The 24,199-nt window shown below is 27.8% G+C and overlaps 1 protein-coding gene across 1 annotated transcript; it reads left to right on the plus strand.

Annotated features, from left to right (window-relative positions):
- The first annotated feature begins 6,734 nt into the window (after nucleotides 1-6,734).
- Nucleotides 6,735-24,105, plus strand: LOC123258860 (venom allergen 3 homolog). Its single transcript, XM_044719114.1, has 6 exons — nucleotides 6,735-6,853; nucleotides 6,965-7,135; nucleotides 9,736-9,817; nucleotides 10,498-10,636; nucleotides 18,689-19,098; nucleotides 23,432-24,105. Exons 1-6 carry the CDS (start codon nucleotides 6,839-6,841, stop codon nucleotides 23,587-23,589), a joined length of 975 nt encoding a protein of 324 aa, XP_044575049.1. The 5' UTR covers nucleotides 6,735-6,838; the 3' UTR covers nucleotides 23,590-24,105.
- The last annotated feature ends 94 nt before the right edge of the window (nucleotides 24,106-24,199 follow it).

A 24,199-nucleotide genomic window follows, 5' to 3' on the forward strand; every position in this document is an offset into this window, starting at 1 on the left:
TTATCTGTTTGTTTTTTATTTAATCTTTATTGTTAATTTTTAATACTAAAAATTGTATTTAATTAAAAAATAAATAAACTAGAAATTTAAATTAATCTATTAAAATTTTTTTGAATTTGATTGAATATTTGCATAAAATAAAATGAAAGATAATTACAAAGAGCCAAAATTAGTCCTTAAAAATTTTTTTGCAACTTATTTTATAGCTATTTAATTTTACAGTGTAAATTAATACAATTATTTATTTAATTATGTTATTTTTTATATAAAAACTTTAAATATAAAAAAAAATAATTTTATTTCTTGTTTCATTTTAATTGCATTAATTTTACAATTATTTAAATAAATAAATTAGTTATAAAAAATTAAAAATTTTTCTAATTTTTTTTTTTTATAATTTATTTATTAAAAATAATATAAAAATGATCAAATGTCTCTTAATTTCATTATTAAATTCTAAAGAGCAGAAAAATTTTTTTGCAACTTATTTTATAGCTATTTAATTTTATTGTAAATTAATACAATTGTTTATTTAATTATGTTATTTTTTATTTCAAAATTTTAAATATCAAAATAAATTAATTTGATTTCTTGTTACATTTTAATTGCATTAATTTTACAATTTTTTAAATAAATAAATTAGTTATAAAAAATTAAAAATTTTTCTAATTTTTTTTTCTAATTTATTTATTAAAAAAAATATCAAATGTCTCATAATTTTATTATTAAATTCCAAAGAGCAGAAAAATGGGTAAAAAAATTTTATAAGATAACAATTTTATTTAACAATAAATTATTAACTTAAAAATATTGTCCAAATTTTTCTGCACAATTAAAAATGAATATATAAATTAATTAATTAATTTTAATATAAATAATATTCTGAAATAAAAATATCTAAAATAGTAGATTGAAAAAATGTATACGGTAACTTTATTAAAATAAATTGCCGAAGATTTTTCTCAGCAATAGCGCATCGAATAGCCTCAAGCTCATATTCCAACCTGTTTCAGAATTTTCAATACAAGTTTTAAGTATCAAAAATAACCAATGAAAAATCAATATGTTATTTTTTAAAAAATATCTGGGTTGAAAAGTCATGAAAATTTCGTTACCGTTGAAATCAAATATTTGGAATAATTTAATTAATTAATAAATTTAATTATTTCTCTTGATACCGACAGAAAATTCTTAAATTATTTAAAAGCATAGCTGCAAAAGTAATGAAATAAAATTATAAATTTAGTGAATATATGTGTCAGCGCCAAAGAAAGAATTTAATCTTAAGAATATAATCGTTAACTTTTCAATGAATTTCTCCTACGGATCATCTATTGATACATTTAATTTTATATAAAGATAAAGTATATATATTTCTTATGAAAGAAATTTTACAGCAGTGCAACCGGGGATTTTCTTCATCCCATAAATCCCCTGCTGCGTCACGTGAAATTGAAGGGAAAAAAAAGTCTCGATCTAAACATAAGCGTCGAGAGTAGAGACGTTGAAGAAGATGGAAAAAAAAAAATATATATATATATACATATATAATGTAGTAAAAAAAGTTTAAAAATAATAAATAAATAAAGAAAGAAAGGGATGAAAGAGAGGATGATGAATAAAGAAGATGATGAAGAAGAGTGTGATAGAAATCGATTTTCAATTATGCAGCAAAGCTCTATCCTTAATGGCAGAGCTGGAGGTGAACTTATGGAAAGTGGAAACTTAAAAATGTATTTTCCATCCATGATTGCCATTTACGAAACTAAAACTTTGTACTCGTCCATCCAAATGAGTATAACTTTGATGTTTAATTTATTTTTTTTTTTTTTAAATGTATATATAAAGTCCGGGTATTTTATTTATTTATCTTTTTTATATTTTATTTAACTCACAACTTTTTTCATTTACGCGAGACTTTCATCGCCGTGAAAAAAAATAATAAATAAGCGCTTACCTCGAGGGAAATTATATTGGAATAGAGCTGTGTAATTTGTTTAAATTCGAAGCTTTTAAAGTTATGTATCTCATTAATAAAGATTAATTACTTTTAGTTCACTTTGCTTGGAAAATTTTACAGCCAGAGCGCTGTTGTGCTCTGCGAGGCAATATTGAGATGTTATTAAAGTGACTAAGTTCAAAGATGACAAAATTGTCTATAGAATTTTATCATAGTTAACTTATTGTATTTTACTGGCGTTATATAAATGTACCAACTGAAAACTAAAGAATTAAATACTGTACTGATTTGATTTAGATTTAAATATTTTCCAGCAGTAGGATTAAGTATGGTCATTATATGGAAAAAAGTAAACTGTAAAATTCACTCGGATTCCGGTTAATTTTTATGGTTACAAACAGTAAAGCGGACATCGGAGTGGCAAAAATGTAAATATTACAGAAAATGTAGAAAGTATAAAAGCCACAATTTATAATTTAATATCCAAAATAAGTTATTAGTACACGGTGAGAAATTTCTGTAGAAATTTACTATGCATACATAATAAGACTGAACCTTAATGACTCAATTCAAAATATTACCATAAAAATTTAAGAATATCATATTGTACCAATCAATATTTACTAGGGACCATAGTAAATTTGACCATGCAACTGTTACATAAACATATATAAAAAATTTTCGTAAACTGACAGAACAAAAACTGTTAGTGTGCTTAAAACTTTTCATTATAGTTCCATAGTAAAATTTCTGTTGCTCAGTCGACAATAAAAATTTATAAAAAAGTTTCACATTTAGTCACGTGTACTCGGTTTAAATTTAAAATTGTGACTATGAAATTTTCAAATGTCCCATAGTAAACGTATGCGCGTCAGTCGCGACGCGCGCTCTTTCATTTTTTCGTGCTGCTTTGTTTTGTCAACATAAGTCTACAGACGCTATCAGTAGTGGTTAACGGTGTTATGAAAATTGCAATAAACATTAAGTTTTAAATAAATATTAGTTTATAAATCCATCAACACATGAATAGTTAATGAAAATTTGTAAGATTCATAAATAATAAAATATTTAATAATTTACCGTGAAAAATTAAAATGAAAACGAACATTTGATGGTTAATCTGCAACCGACACTTCTAATAATAATAAAAAGTAATTTAAAAGTTATATATTGTGTTTATAATTATTCATAATAAAATTAACTGCCAAAATAAATCCTACGTTCATTGTTAAAATGAAAAAAAAAATAAAAAAAAACTATATTTTAAAAATTATTGCAAACAAAAAAAATCTTGTTTGGTTTGATATTTTTTTTGATTGCTAAAAACATTTTTACTCTAAAATTTTTATTTTTTACAAACGTTTTCTTATTTTTTTTGCTATAGTACATTCGGAAATTTAAATTATTGCATATTTCATTTTACTATGGTACATTTCAATTTCTACCATTTACTATGTCTGATTTCATTTGTTTCGGAAATTACTATGGGCCATTGTAAAATTTTATTCTGAGTCAATAAGGTTCACTGGTAATATGCACCATTGTAATATCTAAAATCCATGCAGAATAAAAAATAATGGAAATTTCTCACCGTGTAGCTGTCACTATAGTAAATAACGACTCTTTCATCTTAAAAAATTATAGTTTCAAACAGTAAAAATTGCCATTTCAATATTTAGTCCATATTATGAGGAGAAGGGGAACTTAGATGAAAAAGAAGAGGGTCTCACTCTGGAAGAATTTAACATTTGAAATAGTAAAAATTATATTTTTAAAATATAAATTTTACCAGTCCAAGCAAGTCAATAATTACAGTTTGATTTTTAGCGTTGCGTTTAAAATTTACCATTTTACTTTGTAAATATTGACGTTGCTTGTATTAGAAATTTACTAACTTTATTTTATACTTTTTACATATAAGATCATTTTTTAGGTACGAAATAATAAATATCAAAGTCTGAATTCTTAGTTATTATACTTTAACATTTTAAACATTTACATAGCGAATATTACTCTTCGAAATAGTATTTTCTTCCATGTAAAGAATAAATTGTAACGTTTAAATTGTAAATATTATAAAGTGTATAGTAAAATCACGATTTTACTGTTTAAAATGGTAATTTTTAGCAGTTGATCATTACTTATTATAAATCGACTGTTATTTATTACAGTTTACTTTTTTCCGTGTAGTAACTAACGACTCTCTCATCTTAAAAAATTACAGTTTCAAACAGTAAAAATTGCCGTTTCAATAAATAGTCTATACTATGAGGAGAAGGGCAAGGTCTCACACTCGGAGAATTTAACATTTGAAACAGTAAAAATTCTACTCTTAAAATATATATTTTACCAGTTCAAGCAAATCAATAATTATAATTTGATTTTTAGCGTTGCGTTTAAAATTTACCATTTTACTTTGTAAATATTGGCGTTGCTTGTATAGAAAATTTAGTAACTGTAGTATATATTTTTTACATATCATGCGATTATTTTTTATGTACGAAATGATAAATATCAAAGTCAAAATTCTTAATTATTATACTTTAAAATTTTCGACTTTCACATAGCGAATATTACTGTGTGAAATAGTATTTTCTTCCATGTAAATAATAAATTGTAGCATTTAAATCACAAATATTATAAAGTGATTGTTAAAATCACGATTTTATCGTTTGAAATGATAATTTTTTTCCAGTTGATCATTACTTATTATAAATCGACTATTATTTATTACAGTTTAGTTTTTTCCGTGTATAGAGGAAAGCTTTTTGTTTATTTTACATAATGTCAATTTATAATCAGGATTTAAATTTCTCTTGCTTTTGATACAATTCTATCAATAATAGTCCACAAAATGGCTGAAAGTCTACTTCATAAATAAACTCAATAAGCATAAATGCACGTTCGTAGCCTGAAAAATTTGAGATTTACGTTTTCCCGAGATCATACCAAAATAATAATTATTATTGGATATATTCGCCTGTTATTAATTGAGTGAATTTACAATTTGAAATTTGATAGAATTGATAGTTGTGTTTTCATGAAAATTTTAATAGCTTGTGCTTTTAATACAGATTTTGATTTAATCCTTGAATGAAAAATATCAAAGAGTGATAATTGATTACTGAATAATAAGATTATTTAAAAAAAAAAAATTGAGTAATGGATTTGTAATAAATAGTAATCAATTGATAGTAAACAATATTATGAAGATAAAATATATGGATATTGTATAATAGTTTCATGTATGAAACAGAAGATATACAAGTTTAAGCTATTCAAAACATTGAAATGATACGGCGAAGCATCAAGCAGTTTGTGATGGTGAATCCGGTCCTTGGACGGGATCGGATGCGGATAAGATATATAAGTTTCAGCATGAGTTAGATATGACCCAGATCGACAGTCTCGTGTAACTGAGTTTGCTCGAGTTTAAAACTCTATGGATTATGCACCAGAGAACGTTCACAACTAAAAATATCTTTCTTGTATAGCTTTTCAAAAATAAATATTCAAACGTGCGTTAACTACTTTTATTAAATATTGTCAAAGTGAAATTTCAATTTAATTATATAATAGCTTTGAAAACAACTTCAATTGCTTTGTATGAAAACTATTACATATTATTCAATTTCAGTTTTTGTAATTTAGTTAATTATTAATAATCCTGAGCTGGAAAGTTTATTAATTGGTTATTTTACAGTGATTAACTCTTTGCTAATTATAGTTATTTTTTTCGTCAAACTTTATGAATTTATTATTTTTACCAAAAATTTGTCAATCAAATATAAGTTAATATAACCCTGCAGGGTAGAAAAATTTAACTAACTTTCAAGTTTTTAAATAATATTTATAGACACAATTGAATTGTTTAAATTTGTTCAGTAGCATGGCGAATTGAAGATAACTTAAATTATAATTGTAGTTGCTTGCCACTTATCAGATCAGTGTGTTTCAAGTTGCCAAAAAACTTTAAATTTAAAGTTTTGCTCTGTAGAATTTTAAAAATACTCGAAATATAATTTTTCGATTGCCGAAAGATGGACGGCGGAGCTAAAAGAAACGTCTCTAGTTCATATTATAGTGTATTAACTTTGTGTTTTTTCACCACAAAGCTCAGTATATAGCAGTTTAACGATGACTGAATTGATGAAGACGATTTTGCTGTGTGTTGTACAATTATGGGCGAGCGTACTGAGGACTTATACGCAGTATATCGTTTCCACACGGCTCGCTCTTACAATTAACAGCGGTATGGGGCGGAGCTGACCCTACTGCAGCCACACTGACGAGTCTTACAGTGTTCCTCGGAACGAAACCGCAGGAATCCATAAATACGGTTCATTTTACACTTTAACACATCTATGAGAAATTCAGGCTTTTAATCGATTAATTGAGTGGTAATTGTACGTTTTATTTGTCACTGAATTCATCTTGGAGCGCCTTTGCCTTGATGAAATTCAGAAATGGGCAAAAAATCTGCGAAAAAAATGTGAAAAGTCGGCTTAAATTTCTACTTCAATTACTAAATAAAAAGTCTTATATTTTAAGAGTTGAAAAAAATTTTAAGAATATTTATTATATAATTAATTTTGAAAAAAAAATTGATTCTATGTATATGTAATAACATTTAAATAAAATACAATACTAATTTTACAAGTAGTAATCCATTTATCAAATGGACTTTTGCTTTTTATATTTTTTATCTTGAAGTTCATCTGCAGCAAATTTCCGACAACTTCTGGACGTTAAACACATGACATGAGCGACTTGACAAGGCTCTACTATTTACTGTTAGTAGCTAACGCGAGTTATCTCGCGTTAACTAAATCCGACAACCAAGTGGAAAATTATTGTCATCTCTGCACCCGTCATACTATGTGCCGTTATCCCGTAAATATATTAACAATAATACCATTATACTAATTACTCACGTCCATATCACTAAATTTACTATCTTAACCTAAAATTTTATAAATAAAAATTATTCATTATTTTTTTCAGTTCGATGACGTCAGTCCCAATTGTAAAAATATCGAACATGGGGACCTCGACCCCGAGGAAATAATATCGATAGTAAATCAGCATAATTTGCGCCGAAATTTCATTGCAAGTGGGAAAGAGATTCGCGGAAATCCCGGACCGCAGCCACCAGCCAAAAATATGATGGAACTAGTGCGGTTGATTGCAAATACAATTATTTATATTATATATAATATGTATATTTTTTATTTTATTAACGTCGGTTAATTATTAACTGACGCGAATCCGACGATTGAATTACTGACTAACCCAAAAAATAACCATCCAATGACATTTTTAACAGAAATGTCGTTATTGATCAAGTTAATTAATGTCAGTTAATAATTTACCGCGTGAAACGTAGCAATTTACGCCTTTATCATTGTCGTTTAAGTAAATCAGTCGGTGACAGACGTGTGTATTACTCTGATAATTCAATTGATATCGTGCTTAATTCACATTAAAATTATTTATTTAAATTAACTTGATTGTTAAAAGTATAATTAAACTTTCCTCGGGACATCTTCTTTATATTTAGATAGATGAATGCTTTCTGACACAGGATTGAAAAATGAAATTAAACTCGATATTGCATATTTTTAACTTCCCGCTAAGAAAATTGAAAATTTTCAAAAATCGGGAAGTTATTGTTTTCACCCCGTTTTTCGAAAATCGAGTTTTCATCAGATCTCGACGTTTTGAGGTCCTAGGAAGCTTTCCTGACTATTTCCGCGGCGATGTCATCGTGTGTGTGTGTGTGTGTGTAAATCTCTCATAACTTTTGAACGAATCATCCGATTCGATCGAAATAAGCGGCGTTCTGAAGAGTTTTTTTGACCCTAAAATTCTGATACTAATTTACAAAATTTGAGTCAATCAATTTTGAGAAATCTCAAAAATAAAATTTTCAAAAATTCGTTTTTTTGAAATATCTTTTAAACGGCTTAACCGATAAATTCCAAAAACTAATCAGCTCTTAACCTCAGAAAACCACGTCGATTGCCACCAACCCGGTCAAAATAGGTTGATTTGTTCGTGAGATATCGAAAAAAATTGAAAAAAATGTTTTTTTTAGAATTTCTATAAAATTTTTAGTCTGACCAGCTCGAAGAGCTCAAAAGCGCAGAACAGCGTTTTTTTTTTAGCTCGGAGAGCTCAAAATGATACAAAAATTATATTTTTGAGCTTGAAGAGCTTAAAAAATAAGTGAATTGTTGAGCACTTAGGTATGGAGGTAGCGGGAAGTTGCAGGGATGGCCTTTAGGGTCAACCGTTTTCCCAATTTTTTATTTTAAGAATTACTTGTTGAAGGAAAAAATTAGTGACAGGCGGTAACTAATGGAATTTAATATTCAATGCATCACAAAGTATTATTCTTTTTTTATTTATCAATGAAATGTAGGTCATGTTTTTTACGGAGATATTTTTAAAATTTAAAGTGTAGATATTATTTTTTTTTTCTCAGGCGCAAATTTATAAAAAATCTGTTACAAGTTACTAAAATAAAACTGGTCAAGAAAATAATCGATTAAAAAAATAATCAAACTTTACTGTCTTTAATAATTTATTAAAAAAACACAAACTACTATCAATGATATGGAGGGTATGAACATCGGTTTTAAAAAACTGTTTTTCGCGGAGTTATTTTTAAAATATAAAGTGTAGAAATTATTTTTTTTTCTCAGGCGCAGATTTATAAAAAATCTGATAAAAAAACAAAATTTTTTTGACTCCGTTCGGTAAATAACGTAATTATGTAACGGGAGCTATTTTCACCATTTTTTGATACTCTGAACCATTTTTGTGGGGATAAATACCAGTTTTGGACTCAAGTTACTAAAATAAAACTGTTCAAAAAAATAATTAATTGAAAAAATAATAAAATTTTGCTGTCTCTAATAATTTATTTAAAAAACAGACTACTAAATATAACATGGTAAAAAATAATTTTTTGATGATTAAACAACAAAATATTACAACCAGTTACACTAGTTTAAAAAAATAGTTAGTCTGTTTTTAGTTGTCAGTGTTTGTGGGCAGTAGCATTTTTTTTTCTTAATATTTAGGTTACATTAGTGCAAACATACGTTTAAACTGTAATCAAAGTACATATCTAAGTCTACATCACTTATTCAGGTTTTTCTCAACAATTACGATGAGAAATACCCAAAACTGATCACTGGATTAATATTTATATTTTTTCCCGTCTTAATCTATTAAAATGATTCTTCGTTGCTTTTTATAAGTTTTTAAAGTATTAAAACGCCTGTTTGTACATTTAATACCGTGAAAATTTTTTTGAATTTGTATTTATACGGCAAAATGAAATCCAGATCGTATTTCAAAATCGACGATTCAATTATTGACTTTAAAAACACACAGCATCAGTAAACACAAACATAGAGTATATTTATCAATTATCGCAATAATTATCATATATATTAAATATATATTCAGCGAGAGCAATGATAATTATTAAGAGATAATATTATAAATTTATTCAAGCATTTATGACGGATTAATTAGCATTTAAATAGTGAAAATCTATACCTACATATCCCCATTTGAATAAATATTAACGATAACGAAACACAATTAGTATTTTGAGCATACGAGATAATTAAAAATAAGTGCTGCACTCAATCACTGGGTTATTGGGTTCACTCGCGATATTTCCCAGCGAATTATCCTGTGTACTTTATCGAGTGATATCATTTATAATTTATAATGAAATGTTTGAATAAAAATTATAGAGTTGGGACGATGAGCTGGCGGTGCTTGCGCGAAGGTGGGCGCTCCAGTGTGTGCTGAGCAAAGATGAGTGCAGGGATGTAAGTGAGTACCCATATCATATCCTATATTCTCGTTGAATTTTATTTCTAAATCCCAATTCTATTCTTTTATATCGATATACCTAGTACGTAGCATGTAGTTTTGTCTTCATCCACTTTTCTCTCCTCCAGAGCACCTACTGCCTTCTACCCTCGATCCTACCTACTACCTACTACCTACTACCTACTACCTACTACCTACCAGAGCCCCGGCTATACGCGACGAGAGTAAATTTGTTTTCAATGGAAATTGCCATTTTATACTCCGTGGTACTAGAGAATATCGAATATCGATTGTATTGTCGTTTCCTCACTGTTCATTTCAATCAGACACTGAACATTCCCATCAACACTATCTGCTTATTCTCCAAATATTAATATCTACTCTCTATATCAAGCTCCTTTAAAATTATTCTGTAACAGTCAATTTTTTAGTTTCTTCGTAATTTTTTTTTCTTTGAGGACCTTTTAGTTCTTTCCTGCGCACATTTAAATATAAATAAAAAAGTACCCAGAGTATTCTTACGATTCCGCAAGGAACTCTAACCAGTTTTACTTACTCGTATTTACATTCCATGTTAAGTCTCCTCATTATGATAAAAAACGAGCTATGTTAACATCAGACCTAACAAAAGCAATGTTGAATCATTAAAGATTAAATAATGGATGCGTATATTTTTACAGCGCGTTTTCAAGTATGGCAGAACATCAATATTTTGAACATCGATACCCTGGAAATTAATACTAATAGCCTCAACCGTATTAAACTTCATATCAAAACATGGTCGGATGACGTACAGAATTTTGACTCTGCCGAAGTTGGGTAATGCTTATTTTTCTCTATTATTATTATTATTAATATAAAAAAATTTTACGAATAGAAACGTTTCAGGTTTAATTATTAATTTTCCGGTAGACTGATAAAAAAATTAATTCTGTTTTAATTAGAAAATTTTTTAATTACTAAATTTTTGGTGATTTAATTTAATTTTACTTTATTGAATAATTTTTTTTTATGGTTAAAATTAATCAATCTCTTCAATTAAAATAATTTTATCGGTTCAAGAATTTTTTTCATAAATCAAGTAAAATTTTTAATCAATGTAATTATGTAACTTTATATACTTTTTGTCTCAAATTAATAGACAGTGCAACTAATAAAAGCCATTAATTTTTTACAGGTTAAAAAATATCCCAGTATTTATTATCTTTAAAAATTACAAACAAAAAATTTTATTTAAATGATACTTGACTAAAATTGGGACTAATAAGCTTTAACTTTAATTTTCTAATTTTTTTTATAATTTTTTGTGAATATCTTTTATAATAAATTTAAGTTTTTCAAAATCAACGATTTAAAAAAAAATACTTACCGATTTGATGCATAATTTACAAAACATATATACCATCGGTAAATACAGAAAAAAAAAATTTTGTCTCATGTTGTCTTTTGTTCCAACTGAGACCAGTGCACCCAGAGGATTTCACATGATTACATCGAGGTTATTTTGCTTGTAGTTTCTTTGAAGGCTCCATTTCCGTTTGTATACGTATAACTAGATACAATGCTAAACATGAGATCGTTATTATTTGTGCGGTTTGCAAAGTATATACATAAACATATGGATATATATGATTACACAAAGAAAATATCGTAATGAAAGAAAACATAGACTGTATTTTTTTATTCACTTCGTTCCCTCGCGGTTTTGATAATGCCGTAAAAATACCGTAATTTTTCGGCATTTATGCTCATGCCGTATATTTACTTTTATAATTCGGTAATAATGCGGTTAAACTATATTTGTTTTGGCCAGTTTTTATACTGTAGTTATCCAGTATATATACTGCACTTATGATGTACAGTTACCAAAAATATACTATACAATTACCGCATTAATGCCCAAATTTTACCCAAAAAATTCCAAATAATTACCGTAATAATACAGTAATTTTGCCGAATATTTTCTGACATAATGGACAATTATTAAAGATTTAGTTTTATTTTTAGTTCACTTCTATGTTAGAAATGAATAAAATGAAAAATTTCAAATTTTGCTTTTTATTCTCCATCGCTACTTTGCAAAAACAAATACTGTTTTTGAATAAAAAATATGTAGAATATTATTTTTTAATTAGGTATTTAGCGATAATTAATATAAAATAATACATATGTTAAGTAAATATATTCTAATTTTAATTTCAATTTTTAATTTCTCACTTAGAAAATTGCAAATTTTCTAAAATCGAAAAGTTATATTGTTTCACATATATAATTATATTATTTAATTTTAAATATGCTTATTGTAAGATGGACGGTGTGGCTTAATGTATATAGAATAAGCAAAAAAACAATATGGTATAGACCGGGTAGCTCAAATGGTAGAGTAGCCGACATGTCCCCAGGAGGTTCTGGGTTCGAATCCCAGTCCGAGCGTTATTTAATTTGACACCATTTTTTAAATATGGTTTTAATACAGTCATTTTACCGCCTTATTACCATAAATATGCCGCATTTTCAGCGTAAATGTATCGCATTTTTACGGTAAATGTTCCGTAATTTTTCGATGAAAAAACTGACCAAAACAACCGAAAAAATGCTGAAAAAATACCGCATTAATACTGTATAATTGCGAAATTTTTTCGGCATTTACAAAACCGCTAGGGTTACTTGTGTAAAAAAAATTCAGATTTATTCGAAAAATTCTATGGTTTTCATAAAAAGCTAAAGTTCATTATCAGAGATTATTTTTTAATTATATTACTGTAAAAAATTTTTTTGAAGGTTGGCAATAGCCTAATCGGCTCGGTACCTGCATTTCGAAAAAGTGAGACCAGGGTTCGATTCCGGCGCGCACCAATATTTTTCAATGATTATAAACTAAGAATATGTGCGTTTCATTGCCATCCTCTGTACCGGTCGGGTTTTCTGTGGTTTTCCCATATAGTTATGGAGGTAAAATGTCATTATAGAAGTACTTCCATACTATTGAAGACCGTAATGCTAATGCAGGTACTGATTATAACGCGTAAGTCGGCCACAGTCGCAGCACATTTGTGTCGGGCATGAAAGAAAAAATCCCGACATGCAGGGGGGTGGGGACGAAAAAGTGGTTGAGAGTTATAATGACGGGGTTGAGAGATTATATTGCGGAGAAAAAAGTGGAGAGACAATAATTCCCCACCCTCCCTTGTAAAACACTCTACAATGATACAAGTAAAACCATCCTCAATACTGTAAAATTTTTTTTGTTTTACTAAAAGGCGAAAAAATAAAACTTAATTTTCTTTATTACTCATTAAAATACTTGAGCTAAAAATAATCCGCAGAACTAAAAGTATAAATAATAAAGCGCGTATTTAGTGTTTAAAATAAGTAAATCGAGCAATCATGCAAATGAAATGTTGATAGATAAAAAAAACTAGTTGAGCTTTGAGGAAATGATAAGTAGTTTAATATTTAATGAAGCGACGCTTGAAAATGATAAAACTTTTACACTCGATCTTATTTCAGTTTTCTTTAGATAACTTTTTTTAGCCAAGTCTCTCAAACGGTAACTGCTAATAGTTATATATAATTATTTAAGTGACTTTTGTATAAATTTAAACCGTCTACTTAGACAACTTTTAATATTTATAATAACTTTCTTCACAAAGTTTTGAATTTTAAATTAATGCTTATCATTCATCTGAGGTAAATTTAACGATTTTAAAGATTAAAAAACATTCCATAAGTATTTAAATATTATTTTATCAATCGATTTGTCATTGCGTTAACTGATATTTAATATTATTGGAGCAAATGAAGTATTATCTTCAATTGATGATACATATCGCTGTAAAATATTCCGAGCTGATTATGAAAAATGAATGAACTTCATAAAACGCATTGAATTTATTATTTCCGCTATCGTAATAATTCCTAATTTATCTCGAATAATATTATTAACATTTTTTTGTTTCTGCGGTTTTTCACATTTTAAATAAAACTACGTTTATGATGAAAAATACAATATAATGTTCAATAATATTCGTTCAACAGAAAAACCATTGTTTGTTTTTTAACAATGGAATTCATTTTTCAATAGAAAAATTTTAATCCGCTATTCGGGCATTTGTTTTACTGAAATATAAATATTTCTAGATAATTGTTCAAGTATTTATCTGACAGTAAATTAATGTTAATAACTTTGATGCGCTGGGTATTTGATATCGGGAATTATTATAAATTAAACAGAATTTTTTTTTTAACAAAATTCTGATTTTATAAATTTTATTTTTTTATGTAACTAAATAATTATTTTCTGATATATTTACAATAGATGTATGAAAAATGTTTTTGCACTGATAGAAGGATTTATTAAATATTAATAATTTAATTTATTTGAAGAAAGTTATGTAATTTATTAAATTTTAGTAAATATTTTTTAACATTCAATAAATATTTATTTAGGAGGAAAGTACATTTATTAATAGTTAATAAGTATTTATTAATAGTTAACAAATATTTATTAACAGTTAATAAATATTTTGTTGAGTGAATTTGTTTCGCTTGCAATGCCATTTGATATGAAGATATGCTTATAAACAAAAATCATCTTTATAAATTATTTGCATTAATTATATTAAATTATAATAACGTTTATTGTAAAATACCAAATTCTATCATAGCTCATAATTATTTTTTATATTTTTAAATATTAAAAACGTTAATTTATTCAGTGAATTGAATTATTGTCATTTATTGTTAACAGTTAATGAATTGTACTTAATAAATTACTTATTAACTGTTAATAAAAATTTGTTAACTGTTAACAAATATTTATTAACATTTAATAAATCGTATTTAATAAATAATTTATTAACTGTTAATAAATATTTATTAAATCCTATGATGTTAAAAAATCATTTATTAACAGTTAATAAAGCTTATTAAATATAAACAAATTCTTCTATCAGTGTAATAAATAAAAAAATTTTTTTAGGATCGTAAGATTATTCAAATTATATAAAAAAAAAAAATATATAAAAGTTTGGAAAATCCAAAAGTGCACGCCTCATAACGCTCATTCATTTTTTAAGAAAAAAATAAATTGTGTAATTAATTAAAAAAAATAATAATAATAATAATTAAGTAATTTCTTACAGAGTATTTTTTATTTTTTTTTTTTAATATCGACGCCTGTTTTTCTTGTCATATGCGCACGCAGTCTAAAATAATCCGAACAAAAACAGTTTCACTGTAAAAAGTCGCGCCAAGTCCACGTTCATAAGACTATTAAGAAAAAAAATTTGTTTTTTCTTTACAAAAATATAAAATGATAAAATTAAAAATCCAAGTAACCGATATGATTGTTTATGATTTTCGGAAATTAAAAAATTTTGTTATAAATTTAAAAATTAAGAAAAAGTTTGGAACGTATTTAGTGTGCGCGGTTGCAAAATTTAAAAATTGAAATACACAATGACGCACACCAAGTACGTTCCAAAATTTTTCTTAATTTTTAAATTTATAACAAAACTTTTTTTAATTTGCAAAAATCATAAACAATCATAAAAGTAACTTGGATTTCTTTATTTTATCATTTTATATATTTTTGCATAGACAAAAACAAATTTTTTTTCTTAATAGTCTTATGAACGTGGACTTGGCGCGACTTTACAGTGAAACTGTTTTGTTCGGATTTTTAGTATTTTTGTAATTATAATAAAATTTACAATTGGTACCAACTTAATTAAATCTCGCGTTGGTTGCATTTTTATAGCAAACTATCCCCTGAAACTAGTTTATGTAAAAATAATTCCAGCGCACCCTGGCGGGCGTAGATGCAAGCTGTGAAATATCTATTTTTAATTGTAGTTTCCCATCTAATGAAGGATTACTATGCATTCTCGAATTATTTAGTCTGTGGCAGATCACTTTGCCCATCGAAAAAAAGTCAGGATCGAAATTTTGCGTTGCTATAGTTTGTGCTGATTAAATTTAATAATTTCAAGTAGATTAACTGTTATAAGTGAATATAATTAATTAATAACAGTCAAATAAAGTATGAATTACTGTTATAATATACAATTTAGGAAAAAAAGTACCGTAGAATTAAATAAAATTTTGCAACCTCAAAATACCGTTCTGATTACAGTAAACACAGTCGGTAGTCTGGCGCTCCGTTTACAGCAGATTTGAACGGAACTTGGCGCCAGATTCTACCGAATCTGTGGATCTAGCTTGATCAAGTGGCGCCATAGTTTTCACGTGGAAGAAATAAGAAAAGTTTGTTTGTTTTTATACGTGTGTATCGTAGTGAATTTTAATAAAAATTCAATTAAAAAAAAAAACACGTAAACTAGGCTACTAATATGAAGTACGGCACCAGTTCATCGAATTCGTAAACTAATAAAAAAAGCCCGGTGTCGAAATATCAATTTGTTCGGGAGTAATCGTTGGTATATCCAAAATGGGGTGACATCAGGACGTCCACGTAAAATTTTTTTTTTTCAAAATAGCAACAATTGTATAAGTGCAATATGGTTGTGATAGAGGCATTATTTAAAGATCACAAAATTGCTTGACCTTGACGAGTTGAGTGTAAAGCACAACCTCACGCGCTTCGCACTATGAGGCGTGCAAAAAAATTATTTTTAAGGGAGGTTGTCTTGATTAAAGAGATTTTTTATTGAAGAATTATAATAAACACTAGACGACCTGGTGAACTTCGTATCACCTACATATATTTGTGAAAAGTATAGTCAAAATTTAATACAAAATTCTTATTTACATTCAATGCAACATAGTTATACACTTAATCAATTTAAAGCTTTTTGATGGACTACATTTTTTATCTTTTCTGCGGTGCGTAAATATATAAAGATCATGGTTTTCCGAATCACGAATACAGGACGTATAATTTCCCATGCACGAAACAGGGAAACTCCGATTTGATTCCGCAAATTTTCAACGACTGGCCTGGCGATTTATTTATGATCGTCAGTGCGGTTTGAACGTGAGATAGCTCGTCCCACATCTCATTAACTGGCATGACCTTAGTCAGGTCGTCTTCTCCTTGGTATTTTGAAACAACAATAAAAAAGTTCTTACGCGCTGACAAACTGATAATAGATTTTATTAATCGGCTTGAAATTAATAATCAAGTGTTTGAAAAATGCATTCATTTTCAACCGTTACATTTCCGCAATGATAAAATCAATTAATTAGTTATGTGATTAGCAAAAATAACATGTATAAAGTTCTTAGTCCGATGACTGAATAACTACATGTCATGTTAAGTTTTGAAAACCTTACAATGACTTTTTCCCCCCTGTCAAAGAGATGATTGTTGTAAGGAAGTTTTTATTAAATGTTATTGAAGTTTAATAGATATGTCCTTAATTTCATGTCTCAAAAAGTCCTAGTTTATGTACAAAAATATTTTTTACATTCTACTCACCACTCTGACACAACCTACATATCAATTGAATTATCACGAAATTCGTTTTTGGTTGAAATCTAATCATTGACTAAGAAAAATATTTAAATCGGTTGACCTTGAAGGCCATCCCTGTAATTTCCTGTATCTCTTGAGATTCTTTAAATTTTATATCTGTAGGAACTGTATTTGAAGAATATGAATTTTTTGACAATTATCACTTCCGCACTCCTTTGCGGGGAAAGAATTTCGTAAGATCCTATTCGAGATGATGTCTACATTGTAAATAAAAGATTCCAACAAAACTTTGAGTCCATAAAAACTATCGATTGGAAATGAGAAATTTTCATGGCTAACGCCCCCGCAATCCCTTTTGAGATTAGAATTTGATAAAATCTACTCTTAGCTGAACTTAACATCATACACGAAGATTCCTATTAAATTTGGAGTCTGTAGAAGTTACAGTTTGAAAACAAAAACTTAACATTCTAACACCCACCCCCGTAATCCTTATTGGGGGTGGGTTGTAAAATCCGCTCGTAGATCATTTCCGCATCACATATGGAAGACTCCACCTAAATTTTCCATCTGTAGGATCTACAATTTGAGTTAAATGCACCCCCGCAACCCCCTGTGGAGCGAGCTATCGTAAAATTAGTTCATAGATTATTTCTATATCTCTTACAAAAGATTCCTACCAAATTTGGGAACTATAGGAGCTATAGTTCAAAACGGGAATAATTCATTGTTAACGCCCCCGCAATCCCCTTTGAGGGTAGATTTTTTAAAAATTTTTTTACATACAAACCTTCTCCTTACAATTCTGAAGATAACGAAAAAAAATTTAGCTCAATCGGTCCAGCCGTTCTCAAGTGATGCGTGGACATACATGCGGCATTTTATTTTTATTTATATAGATTATCTTCAATGAATATTTTTTTATCCAAATAAATTTTATTAAAAATAAAAAAAAAATTTTTTCTTCAAATGTTCTAAAAAGTATTTGAGACTTATTTTTTATAATAAAAAAAAAAGAAATAAATAAATAAACAGATAGAAAGGTTAAATTGACTCAAGAGAAAAAATTCTTGAGCTAAGATAGAATTCTTGGTTTAAAAAAAAAATTCCTTGGCTTAAGAATTTTTTTTGTCCCAATAAATTTATTATTTTCCTTGTAGAAAAAATGATCAAAAGTTAATATAATTTTTGTATGAGTTAAGTAAAAAAAATAAAACCTCGCTAATTAAATTCCAAAATTAAAAGCTGGAATTCAGTAGTGAAAATAATAAAATTATTATCCAGGGTTGAATTAATTGGCCAGGATTTATTTACTTGATGAAATAAAATATTTTTTGCGTAAATTAATAAGCCGTAAAAGCGAGGAGTAGAGTCCTGAATATTATTTTTTAAACAAATTAATTTGAAGGATCTAACGAGAGTTAATTTTGCAGGCTGGTAGACTTTGCAGAAGACAACCGGGGTCCGTACATCGGAATAGCAGCGGGGAACATAACCCTGGTGGGTTGCGGTCGGGCGATATATAGCCAGGGCTTGCGGGAAAGAGGACCAAGTACGATGACTTCAACAAGCTCCTCCTTGTCCTTCTCTGGATCCTCGGCGATGGCATCAGCGAATCCACAAGCAGGAACACTGAAGCTCAAGCTCGCTCGTCCTCGTGGAAACAAGAGCATCAGTAGCCTTGTTGGTGACTTTAACAGTGTACGAGGTCACCGGCTTGAGGTACTTGTCTGCAATTACGGAGGTATCGATCGCACAACACCCCAGAATCTCTACGAGGATGGAATGCCTGGGTACTGTCCCGAGGGTCTCACTAACAGTCCTCGCTACAAGTATTTGTGTCGTGAGTTGTTGTTATACAATGCTTTCTGTTAATCAGCTTGCTTATAGTTTTAATTTCGACATTTATACACGTGTACCTTATCAAAATTGTGTGAGTTTATTTTGAACGTAAGCGGCTTACTCTTCAATTGCAAGATATTTCCTTAAATTAAGTTCCTGATGAAACGGCATTGAATTATGGCAAGAGAAATATGTGCAGATATTAAATATATAAATATATCTAATCCCCGAACAATGATAAATACAATGATAAATACAAATAATACGTGGTAGTATATGGTGAATTTAAATGAACAGAACGTAATAATAATAATGATAATTAAAAAAAAAGGGTCGAGTGGGAGAAAAAAATTTTTCGAGTAGAAAACTCTTGAGACGTACGTACGTACATGTATATGCAGTAGTTAAAACTTTAGTACGATCCGACGTGGGTAAACAGAGTGAAACTTTACCGCGTAATTCGACGCTCGCAATTAAAACGACTCGTCGTTTTAAACTATGTCGATAACCACTTCGATGTTTTTTTATATATTTTTTAATGTATAATTATTATTTTTTTTATCAGTAATATGGAGGGTATGCACACCGATATTAGAAAACTGTTTTTCATGGAAGTATTTTTAAAAAATAGTGTAGAAATTATTTTTTTATTCAAGCTAAAATTTATACAAAATCTGATAGAAATACAAAATTTTTTGAGTCTCTTTGGGAATTATTGAAATTTTGTAACGGGAGCTATTTTCACCTTTTTTGATACTCTGAACCATTTTTGTGGAGATAAATACCAGTTTTGGATACAAGTTACTAAAATAAAACTCTTCAAGAAAATAATTGATTGAAAAAAAAATCTAACTTTGCTCTCTTTAATAATTTATTAAAAAAACGCAAACTACTATCAATAATTTGGAGGGTATAAACATCGGTTTTAGAAAACTTTTTTTCGTGGAAGTATTTTTAAAAAATAGTGTAGAAATTATTTTTTTATTCAAGCTAAAATTTATAAAAAATCTGATAAAAAAACAAAATTTTTTTAACTCCGTTCGGTAAATAACGTAATTATGTAACGGGAGCTATTTTCACCGTTTTTTGATACTCTGAACCATTTTTGTGGGGATAAATACCAGTTTTGGATACAAGTTACTAAAATAAAACTGTTCAAGAAAATAATTGATTGAAAAAATAATAAAATTTTGCTGTCTCTAATAATTTATTTAAAAAACAGACTACTAAATATAACATGGTAAAAAATAATTTTTTGATGATTAAACAACAAAATATTACAACCAGTTACACTAATTTAATCAAATAGTTAGTCTGATTTTAGTTGTCACTGTTTGTGGGCAGTAGGGTAAATACCCCAATAGATGGACGGTTAAACAAACTCTCGTATTCTATTAAAAAAATAATATAGGAATATACAGTTAAGTTGTGATAAAGTAAATTATATTTATGTAAAAATATATAATTAACCAGGAAAAAATAAGTAAAACTTTGTAGTAATTAATAAAAAAGAAAAATGTAAGAAAAAGTCCAAAACCCCAGTAGATGGACAAAATCTCCAGTAGATGGACAGTCAATACCAATAGATGGACACTACTTACAAGCGATATTTTCGATTCATTATTTATATCAGAAATAATTAATTTATTAATTTTTTCCACTAAGAAATAAAGCTTGATCAAATTAAAGAGAAAACGTGATAAATCGGATGGTAATTTTCAAAATACATCATAAAGTAATTTTATTAATTTTGAACACGTAATGCTTTCTCATGTAAAGTAACATACAAAATATATTAATACAAAGAAAACTAATAATTAATAAATTATCAATATAAATTTATAAAACACAACGTTAAAAACGTTATGTTGACTTCTTCTTCCTTTTAATAGGTCTGTTCTCTTTCGCTTTTAAATTTCCTTCTCTCAATTTTCTCTTTTATTCAGCGTTTTCTTTTTTCTCTTCAATTTCTTCAATAATCATAATAATACTTTTATTAATTTTATTAATACATGTCTGTTTAATGATTAATTTTATGATTAATTTAATGATTAATTTTATTTCCAATACATGTCTGTTTGCTATAATCTTTACTCTTATTCTTACATTGATCCACCAATAAAATTAAAAAAAAAAAAAGTAAGAAAATTCATCATATAAACTCAATGTCCATCTATTGGATAAAGGTTAGAAAAGTGTCACCAATAGATGGACACTAAATTCTGTTATTTCTTTTCGATTTTATGATTAAAATATTATATTTCTAGCTTTGTTAGTGAAATATAAGCGTAATTATATGTACAAATCTTACTTTTTTTATTATTTTTAATAATAATAACAAATAATGTCCACCAGCTATCTGTCACACGCTGACTAGTGGCGGCGCTCTCGGAGCAAAACCTCGAGACGTCCAATTTAAATAATTTTTTTAAACTATTATTATAAATAAAATGTTAAAAAAAAATTACTTTTCGCTCTCAGAACTATTTGTAGACATAAAAAAATATAACGACTTAAGATTTTTGTTCTTAAAACTAATGTAATTGCTTCAAGAAATAATATCTGTCCATCTATTGGGGGGTGTCCAACTATTGCGGTATTTACCCTAGCATTTTTTTTTTTCTTAATATTTAGGTTACATTAGCGCAAACATATTTCTAAAGTGTAATCAAAGTACACATCTAAGTCTACATCACTTATTCAGGTTTTTCTCAATAATTTCGATGAGAAATACCCAAAACTGATCACTCGATTTATATTTGTATTTTTTCCCGTCTTAATCTATTAAAATGATTATTCGTTGCTTTTTATAAGTTTTTAAAGTATTAAAACGCCTGTTTGTACATTTAATACCGTGAAAATTGTTTTGAATTTGTATTTATACGGTAAAAGAAAATCCAGATCGTATTTTAAAATCAACGATTCAGTTATTGACTTTAAAAACACACAACATCAGTAAACACAAACATAGAGTATATTTATAAATTATCGCAATAATGATCATATATATTAAATATATATTCAGCGAGAGCAATGATAATTATTAGGAGATAATATTATCCAAACAAAAACAGTTTCACTATAAAAAAATCGCGCCAAGTCCACGTTCATAAGACTATTAAGAAAAAAAAATTTGTTTTTTTCTTTACAAAAATATATAAAATAAAAAAATTAAAAAATCCAAGTAACCGATATGATTGTTTATGATTTTTGGAAATTAAAAAAAATTTTGTTACAAATTTAAAAATTAAAAAAAAAATTTGGAACGTATTTAGTGTGCGCGGTTACAAAATATTTTACTTTTAATGAAATTCGTAAAATCTATTTACTAGGACTTTAAAAAAATTGAAATACACAATGACACACACCAATTACGTTCCAAAATTTTTTTCTTAATTTTTAAATTTATAACAAAATTTTTTTTAATTTCCGAAAATCATAAACAATCATATCGGTTACTTGGATTTTTTAATTTTTTAATTTTATATATTTTTGTAAAGAAAAAAACAAATTTTTTTTTCCTTAATAGTCTTATGAACGTGGACTCGGCGCGATTTTTTCACAGTGAAACTGTTTTTGTTCGGATTTTAGTATTTTTTGTAATTATAATAAAAATTTACAATTGGTACCAACTTAAATCTCGCGTTGGTTGCATTTTTTATAGCAAACTATCCCCTTGAAACTACAGTTTATGTAAAAATAATTCCAGCGCACCCTGGCGGGTGTAGATGCAAGCTGTGAAATATCTTTTTTTAACTGTAGTTTCCCATCTAATGAAGGATTACTATGCATTCTCGAATTATTTAGTCTGTGGCAGATCACTTTGCCCATCGAAAAAAAGTCAGGATCGAAATTTTTGCGTTGCTATAGTTTGTGCTGATTAAATTTAATAATTTCAAGTAGATTAATTGTTTTAAGTGAATATAATTAATTAATAACAGTCCAATAAAGTATGAATTACTGTTATAATATACAATTTAGGAAAAAAAAGTACCGTAGAATTAAATAAAATTTTGCAACCTCAAAATACCGTTCTGCTTACAGTAAACACAGTCGGTAATCTGGCGCTCCGTTTACAGCAGATTTGAACGGAACTTGGCGCCAGATTCTACCGAATCTGTGGATGAATTTATTCAAGCATTTATGACGAATTAATTAGCACTTGAATAGAGAAACTATTTTTTTTTATTTTTCATGCATCTAAATAAAGTAGCGGAAGATCTACCCTCTAAAATGTTCAAATAAGCCCGACAACACTTTGTGGTCTAAGGAGCGCTCTTTAATTTTTGACAATAATGAACATTAATAGAATATTATATTTATCTGTCTCTTAGGTAAAAAGAAGAAAGAAAAGGAACAATGGAGCATTGTCGGCAATACACGAAGTTCGAGTTATATTGTTCGACAGTCAGCCTCAAAGCTATTTCTATTTATCCTCTACCAATATCTTATGAATGGTCTATTGTCTAGTGGATTTACAGCACAGCAATAAAAATTTAATGATCCACGAGGGAATGTGATTATGAACTTCACCATTATCTTCATGCACTCGGCTCATCTGGACTTAGATATCTACTTCAACATCTTCGTCGATCTTTATAAGACTTGTTCTGTACTTTTTTCCTTATTTTCGTCACCTGCGTCCTAAAACCTGGAAGTGGCGCCCGATTGACTAAAAAGATATCCGACAAACAATGCGACAATTGACAATAGTGTGCACCCGTTGTCTCTTTTACACTCTCTCAATTTGCTCCCTGCGGGTAACTTTAAAAAATAAAAATAATAATGAAGGAAAAAGGAGCACAGAGATGAGTAGAGTAGAACAAAACAGAACAAACAAAAAACACAAAGTTTGCTATGACAATTAGCAACTCACTTTTGTATCCCCCTTTTCTCCCAAAGAAAAGAATAAATATAAAAAAAAAGTAAACTCTACTTGAGAAGAAACAACTCGGCACTCTACTTTTTTATCTGGGGGTTATAATTGGCTCAACACTTGTACCTAATTTTAGAATTTGTTTATTATTTTTACAATAAATTTCATTTCATCATTTTTCTTTTTTTTCTTGAGGTCCATTAAGCTTGACGGAATAAATAAATTT

This window comes from Cotesia glomerata, linkage group LG2, assembly GCF_020080835.1.
Source record: "Cotesia glomerata isolate CgM1 linkage group LG2, MPM_Cglom_v2.3, whole genome shotgun sequence".
Lineage (NCBI taxonomy): Eukaryota > Metazoa > Arthropoda > Insecta > Hymenoptera > Braconidae > Cotesia > Cotesia glomerata.

Bases quoted from the DNA above. Each gene is read 5' to 3' on its own strand.
- LOC123258860 (XM_044719114.1), top strand. The intron at 7,136-9,735 runs GTGCGGTTGATT...TAAAAATTATAG, and splicing joins CCAAAAATATGATGGAACTA to AGTTGGGACGATGAGCTGGC. The intron at 19,099-23,431 runs GTGAGTTGTTGT...TCTGTCTCTTAG, and splicing joins TCGCTACAAGTATTTGTGTC to GTAAAAAGAAGAAAGAAAAG.